Below are 8,175 nucleotides of genomic sequence, written 5' to 3'. Positions count from 1 at the left end.
GTGCCTTACCAGGAAGTTCCTTCCATCACACACCTTAGCATAATCAATATTTTTGTCTATATCGTGACTGCGAGGGGAAGGAGAACCCATTAACATGCTCACACACCAAGGTCTCGGCTACTAGAGGGAGGGAGGGAGAGTGAGGGAGAGGGAGAGGGAGAGTGAGGGTGAGGGGGGTGCCTCGTGGCTTTCCAACTATCTCTAGGACCCAGTGCGTCTCCTCCTCCTCCACAGCCTGTGTAGATTTGGTGTGGAGATGAGGGAGACTGAGATGTGCTTCTCGCTTATCACGATTCACATCGAGCTTTTTATCGTCTGACGGGCGAAAGACACCGAGCGTGCAGCTCGGAGCCACCATCCAGGATATTCTGATTTTGGTTCCTGTTTTTTCTTCTTCTTTTTTTAATTGTTCTTTTTTTGAAAGAAAAAAAGAAGAAGAAGAAGAAGAAGAAGAAGAAGAAGAAGAAGAAGAAGAGGAAAGAAATATTCTTTTATTTCTTTCAAGAAAAAAAATTCACCCCCCCACATCTCTACTTCCCCTCACCCCGGTCTTCATTGTTGCAGCTCTACAATCTGAAATTTGGGGCACCATGGCAGCCAGCGCGTTCCGGGAGCCTGGGCGCTGCTGGCAGGGGCCGTGATGTGTCTGTCAGCTTTGTTCTCATGACAGAGCCGCCGCACACCGTCACTCTCAGCAGGCAGGAGCGCCGAAAAGAGCCGCGAATCCTCTTTAACTTTCCCGCATAGTCGACGATTCCGGCGGCTGCAGGTACTTCCTTCCAGCACTTGAGGTGAGTCCGATTTCTTTCTTCTTCTTTTTTTGTCCTCCCTGCCTACCGTCACACCCCCACCCCCACCCATCTCACCCCCCTCCCCCGCCACTTGAGCACAAAGAGGAAGCTTTCATTTTTTATTTTTTTATTTTTATTTTTTCGGGGGAGATGCTGCAAAAAAGCGTGGGAGCGGAGCGGCTTGATCTCGTTTTATTATTATTATTATTATTTTGTCTGAGGGGGAAAAGGTGCTTTCGCGCATTTGTACCCAATTTATTAATCACCCCAATTCCGGGGGCGCATCGTCTAATCGGCGCGCCGACTTGAATCCTCATTAATGTATCTATCAATTTATTAATTAATTAATTTGGTGACAGAAATTGTTGGTGATTGGAGGCGAGGGGACGTGTCGCTGAATACTAATTGCTGTCAGTTCACGTCTTCTCGTCCGCCGCCTCTTTTTTTTTCCTCCCCTCCGCGTAAAAATAAATTTTTTTTCTCTCTCTCTCCCTCTCTTTCTCTCTCTCTCCGGTGCGCGCGAGGAGGCGGAATCCCCCTTCACTACCCTCCCTCGCACCCCTCCCACACCCCACCCCACCAACCCCCGTTTCCCACCCCCTTCACAAATGAGCGCCGGGTGTAATAATGCAGCCTATAGGGTCACGCATCAATCCGCCGGCATGTCGGCCTTGTTTAAATAGATCCCCTCACTCACTCACTCACTCACTCCTCGGTCTCCCGCTGGCGTGCAGGTGTCCGTGCAGCCATGTGGAGCCCGGGCAGAGCCCCCCGCCTTCTCATCTGCCTGCTGGCGCTGGCGGCTCTCTGGAAACCCAGGTGAGTCCTCCTCTGAACGTCTGAGAAGACTAGTCGGATCAGCGGGATCACTCACCTCACCTCCGCTTCTTTGTACCAGAGCTGCTTCTGTATGTGTGTGTGTGTGTGTGTGTGTTTCATCAAATGCACCCCCTCCCCACCAACCTTTTTTTTTTTTTTTTTTTTATCAGGCAGTGCTTGTTATCAGCGGACACACAATGCACAGGAGGGGATCAGTGTAGGAGCCCTCTGTATTCCCAGTCCAACCATAAAAATAACCCGTGGGGCATGTGGGTAATTATCTGGGCAGGGAACTAGTCCTTGTTGAACGGGGGAGACTAGAGATGGCGGTTGAAATGCATCCAGGCTTAAACAATCCAACGGGCTCCCTGTGCTTTATTTGTCACTACCGATCCCTCAGCATCAGATGTGTGCTTTTGTTTTTGTAACACAACGGAAAAGCATTTGGATTTAAAAAAAAAATTTTTTTTAAGGGATGTGAGAGGGGTATTTTTTTATGGATTCATTCATCAAAGTAAATTATTATTCATTGTTTCCTGTGTTTTTTTTCTCATCAAACTAGAAATTGATGCGCAGGGGGATTTTTTACCCCAGATCCATTGTTGGAATTCCTCTTGTTCCGGTGTGTGGAGACCAGCTCAGCTGATAAGTTCCTCCGAGCGCTCGTGTTAGAAGGCGGCCGGCGAGAGGGAGAAGGAAAGAAAGAGAGAAAGGAAAAAGAAAGAAAGAAAGAACGAACAGCCGACGTCAGAGGCATGAGAAGAAATTTGAATAAGGCCACTGAATCCCCTCAAGGCTCGACTGCGTGTGCGTGTGTGCGTCCGTCCCCTCACCCCCCCCCCCCTCCCACTCGTCGGGGATGGCGAAATTGTCCATCACAGCATCGAGCGCTAGCCCGCAGGGCTGCAGACAGGTCACAGCAGGAGAGAAATGTAACAAAAAAAAAAAAAGAGTAGAGGATGGAAGAGGTCCGCTGCTGTTTACAGCTTCGTGCACCAGCGCTGGTTGGCTGGATTGACCGGGAGGCCGGAGTGATAGAAAACAAAAACAAAAAAAACAATTCTGCTATCAAGGCTGGATAAAATTTGAACATGTTGTTTTAACGTGACACACCCGCTACTTTATGTCGGTCACTTTGCTTTTTTTTGCTTTCAAAGCTGCCTTCGGCCTTTGTTCATGCCACAGATTCAACAAGGTGGTGGAAAAACATTCCTGCAGAAATCTGGGTCTCGGTGTGCGTGCATGACACGACGTGAACAACGTCGCCACAGTAGCTGCAGATTTGTCCACGACGCCGATCTCTGAGAGCTGGTGGCTGCGAAGGCCCTTTGAGTTTCAGTGAACTCATTGCCACGTTCAAGGAAGCAGTTTGAGATGATTTCAAGCTTTGTGACCAGGTGCGTTATACTGCTGCTGCTGCTGCTGCTGCTGCTGTTGACTGAGAACGTTACACCAGCAGCCTGAGCTGCTAATACGAGGCCGGATGTTGGCTCTTCATCTTGGGGCCCTTCTGTTCCAGCGTCACTGCAGAATTGTGTCATTTCACCAGAAAAACGTTTTTTTGAGGTGTTCTGTTAACCAAACATGATAACCTGTTGAATTACTTTTTAGTTTTTTTTTCATTAGCAGACAGGAGTAGCACCCCAGCATGGCCCCCTTCTACTGCTGGAACCCGTCAAGGGCGGATGAGTGGCACATTAGGAGTTGGTCTTCACCATGTTAATGAGTAGTTATTTAAAAGACCCTTTTCCCTCTCGGCTATGAGGAGCCCTGGCCATTCTCCTCTTGCCTTGAGCATTGATAATGATGTTACTACATTATTAGCTGTTTGCTGTGTAGACCCCAGAGATGGGAGGTAGTCGACGAATATATCTTAAAATGTATTATTATCATTTCAGTACTTCTTTGTCGATACTAGTAGCGGTAGACATTATTTTATCTTCAGTGATCGATGAATCAGGAACACGCACTTTTTTTTTTTTTTTTGTCACGGCGGCCCAGTCATTTCAGTGAAGTTGCTCACCCAGCACATACGCCCAAAATGTTTTTGACTTCCGCATTAATGTGCCCATAAAGAGTGCGCAGTTGTGTCGCATTTCAGGTCATAGTCGTCCTTGTCAGCTGTTTTAAAGGCATTTATTTTTGTATTGTGGTCTCTGGGAAAAATGCTTTTTGGGCCCATGGGATTTTTTTGCTGCAGTACCTCGAGTGGCCACTGGGAAGAATCAGCGCGCCGCCATATTGCCAGTCCGGTATCTAGTTCTTATAATACATCCATGCACTAGACTCAGTGCTGCGTGGTTACCATTAGCTTAGCATTTTTCAAGTCAGTCACAGACAACAGAGGCTCTCCAGCGACTTTGATCTGTCATCACAAGCAAATAATTGCGTGACACTTAAAACCAGAGCTGAGCTATCATGGCACTTAAAGTGCTTTCAACCACATTCGCCATTATGTCCATGTAGGCCCTGGTGAGATAGATAGATCGATAGATAGATAGATAGATAGATAGATAATATCTATCAATAGACAGATTCTGATCCATTTTCAAGTTGTTGTAGTGGTACATTTTTTCACAAACTATACCTTCAATCGACATTTTAGAATAAATATGAATTTGTATAGACTATTAATTTTTATCTTACCATTACTTTATACATCGTCAACCAGTGTGATTGTTGTTGCACTATACAGTGTGACTCAGATGCTGCCTCCTCGCCTTTGTGGTTGCAGCAGCAGCAGTCAGCAGTCAGCAAGCTGCATTAACTTCCCGATCTTAATTAGATGGGAAACGTTCCAAACATAAAATACCCAGATGTGGAGAAAATAATTAATATTGTATGTCCTTCCCCTCCCCTGGTTGGAGTTAAATATGCCCATAACCTGAGGCTGCGACAGCGGAGCTGTCAGCGGCGCTGATTACAGCGAGCTGTGGGCCCTCACCTGAATGTATTTACCATGAATCTCACGCGCTGATTACATTTGCATAGACTCAGTTGTGTTTTGGCTCTGAGATCAGATGGCTACACAAACGCTGTGCCGGTGAACTGGGTCATTCGTGTGGTGGTGGAATAGTGTCTGTGTGTGTGTGTGTGTGTGTGTGTGTGTGGGCAGAACATGAAGCAGCATGCCAAATAATAACCACTCCCCCACCCCGCCATCAGGACGGCAATGAAAGAGAAAACAAGTGTAAATACGTGTTAAAAGCTCTGGAGAGTTGAGTTGTGAGCTGTTCCTCCACTGACTATGTTTGTGTATGTGTGTGTGTGTGTGTGTGTGTGTTGCATTGCGGTTGTGTGCTCAGGTCGGTCAACGCTGATGCCCAGTCTGATGCCTTCAAAACCAACATCACCCTCTTCACCCGGATCCTGGACAGCCTTCTGGATGGATACGACAACCGCCTGCGACCTGGTCTCGGAGGTGTGGACACTATGATGCACGCTGGTTTAAGCTGCTATTTCATTTCTGTCTTTACCTTTGTATCTTGTTATGAAGGCTTAACGACTTGTTTTTAGTGAGCACATCTGGATTTTTTTCAGTACTTCATTTGAAACTTTTCTATTATGCAAAAACAGCACATCTGGATATCACACTTTTTTTTTTTTGTTGCTCCAATAACCTTTGGCTTCAATCCCCTTTGGAGAAAAACCCAAGAAAACACTGTGTGTGCACCTCTGCTCTTATATAACTCGCTGTCTCCTTCCTGGAAATCAGTCACAGTGGCCACAGAAGACTATTTTTGTTACTTTCTTTTTTTTTGCTCCGTTTTTTTTTTTTTTTTTTTTTGTTTCCCTGGAAAGAAGCAGCTCTGACCTTTTTTCTGTAGTAGCTCCCTCCAGTGTTTCTTTTTAAACTTAAACTTCTTAGATTAGTGTGCGTAAAAATGTGCAATAACCTGACAAGAGTTGATTGATTTAGTTTCTTTTTTTTGTTTGTTATTGCACTATTTCGTGTAATATCTAAAAGTCGTTGCGAAACCAGTTGGTACCAGCCAATGTTGGTGTGACTCACGTCAAAAGACAAAAAGCTGCTTCGACTGCATGAAAATGGTAATGAAAACCTATTTTTATTGTTCACACCTCCAACCTGTCTGCCGTGAGAGGCTTTTATTTTCAGCCTGTCAGCTCCCTTCTCACATTTCTCGGAGAAACACCTTCTCACCTGACCTTGCCACTTAAATGTCGCCGCCTCCGACAAACAGACGTCCGGCCGCAGCTCCAGAATATTATATTTATGCAGATTTCCGATCAAACAGAACAAGCAGGAGCACGACGCGGCTCTCAGAGTGTGAATCCCCCCCACCCCCATTGTCCGCCCGAGATGGATTCTGAGCCACATGAGCCTAATAGGTTCCAGTATTCCTCCCATCCCACACTCCTCACGCTGCAGAGGACATTTTGTGTTGCAATGAAAATCTCATCTTCTCCCCGACGGCTCCAGTGTCACCACGGAGCCGCTTCCCTCTCCATCCTCTCCATCCTCTCCACCCTCTCCATCCTCTCCATCCATGATGGGGAGATGTCTTGTTTGCAGCTGGCCCGTCAAACCCCAAAGATTGAGTTCCTCCCACAGGATTTGGTGCCATTTGAAATTCTAATTCCCAATGTCGTCATCAGCAGTGCCCAGGATCCAGACCGCCTTCATCTCGGCAGCCTCGGCCACTAAAATTTGACCCTCAGTTTTAGCACCGGCAGCTGGTTTATTGTGGAAATCAGACCGTGACATCTGGCCTTTTAATTTTTTTTTCCTGCACGCCAGCATCTATCCATCCATCCATCCCATTGGATGGACCTTCATCAACCTGTTCTATTAGCAGCCATGAATGCATTATATCTTCCGGTGGCCGGTGTATCCGTGAGGAGGCTGGATTGCAAAGTTTACGCTTGAAATGTTTGTACGGATCTGTTTGACCGGCCGCCATCTGCAAGGTTTGGAGGTTGCAGGAAGCATCCCTGGAGTAAGTGGTGAAGTGGTGGTGGAAACTTTGGCCAGTTAGTTTATAGACAGAAAGAGCTGGTGGTGATGGCAGTAACTGCTGCTGTGTGGGCACCTTTTTTAATCAGAGGTTGGTGGGTTGTTTTTTTTTCCCATAGTGGCTCATGATGGCTTTGTGCTTCTCAGAGTTGTGCCTCTTACCCAATCAAAAGCCTTGTATTTGTTAGCAGAACTCTCCCGTGTGACAGTTTAAGGGTTTGCCTGGTCTTCTTCCTGTTTTTAAAAACTTCACCCTTAAAAATGTTTTCTATATGCTTTTTTTTCCCCAAAATGGCTACGTGAAGTTAATTGAATGGATTTGCAGAAATATTCCATCCGGATTAGACTTTTCATCATTTGTGATCCTTTGAAGGATAAGTATATAAAAAAAATGGCTATATTTGAGAAGTGATGGTGTGTGAGAGGAGGAGATGAAAAAGTAATTCACAAATTCAGCCCACCCACTGTCTATTTGACATGTTGTGCAGGGCCAGGACCATACATTTTTATAAGGCCTGGGGCCCCGTTGGGAACCGCGGCCTCCACACTTAAGCCGCAGCGGTGCGCTGTAGCCATTAATGTACACAGGGCCTCCACTGCAGTGCAGGACCCGAGTCGCAGAAACAGAAAAATTACATCGGATGCAATTTTCCACATCGTTGGCATGTTCGGGGTGTGTATGTCGCATCTGTGGGCGAGATGGGGGGGTAACGCTTGGCTGGAGCTTAGTTGGAAACACGTTCCTAAAGGCTTGGAGAGAAAAAGAAAAGACACAGAGCGTCGACGCAGCTGTACAAGTGTGTCAATTTCTACACTTAGTAAACAGAGTCGGTCCCTTTTACAGGACTCATGGTTCATGCAGAGTGCCACTGTCCCAGCCCCCTTTCCCCCCAGGCTCCCTCCCCCCACCTTCCATCTCCACGCCGCTCGTGTTTCACTCGTCCACACAATGCAATTTGAAATAAATGCTCTGTAGGAAGTCTCACGGCGTCAAAGCTTCAGCAGTGATCAGGGAAGGAAAAAAGAATACTAAAAAAAAACAAAAAAAAAACTCCAGACATGTGGGATCATCCAATGATCATTCCAAATCATTCATGAGCCTTCCAAAATGCTTAAATTAAATGGTTTCAATCCGAAACGTTCCGATGGTTCGTGGAGGAGGAAGGATGACTTGAAATGTTGTGACATTTAAATCCGTCCCGACGACGAAGCGCCCGGCCGTGACTCACTGCCGTGAGTAATGAGAAGCCAGATGAAACGTTTTTTGTTTGCTACCACAATGTAATCAAATTATAAAGATGACAAAGATAAATGCAGGGGCAGAGGATTTCCAGGATGACCTGCGTCCACCTCTGGGGTATATTCTCGAGGATTCTTGAGAGAAGGAGAAAAACAACACAAAACGAGTGGAAGTGCTTTGACACAAACTAGATTAGCGTGTGGGACTGGGAGGTTCATTTTTCTTTATTTGTTTCTCAATTTTTATGGGGAAATTGACATAATCGCCGTCTTCTGAAGGCACCTGAAACATTCTTGCACCCATAGGTAAACAAAACCCCCCTACTCTTTCTTAATCATAATTCAGACGAA

At 46.2% G+C, this 8,175-nt stretch overlaps 1 protein-coding gene across 1 annotated transcript in view; it reads left to right on the top strand.

The window, feature by feature from the left end:
* Window positions 1-241: 241 nt before the first annotated feature.
* Window positions 242-8,175, top strand: part of gabra2b (gamma-aminobutyric acid type A receptor subunit alpha2b) — a 29,051-nt gene continuing 21,117 nt past the window's right edge. Inside the window, exons 1-3 of the mRNA XM_076043503.1 lie at window positions 242-791; window positions 1,526-1,610; window positions 4,916-5,031. Coding sequence (XP_075899618.1) covers window positions 1,540-1,610; window positions 4,916-5,031 — 187 coding nt within the window. The 5' untranslated portion in view covers window positions 242-791; window positions 1,526-1,539. The remainder of the gene's footprint in view (window positions 792-1,525; window positions 1,611-4,915; window positions 5,032-8,175) is intronic.

This window comes from Nelusetta ayraudi, unplaced genomic scaffold, assembly GCF_046127955.1.
Source record: "Nelusetta ayraudi isolate G7.1 ecotype Tasmania unplaced genomic scaffold, CSIRO-AGI_Nayr_v1 ptg000075l, whole genome shotgun sequence".
Taxonomy (NCBI): domain Eukaryota; kingdom Metazoa; phylum Chordata; class Actinopteri; order Tetraodontiformes; family Monacanthidae; genus Nelusetta; species Nelusetta ayraudi.
The sequence above is the reverse complement of the archived record's forward strand: the minus strand, read 5'-3'. Positions and strand labels throughout refer to the sequence as shown.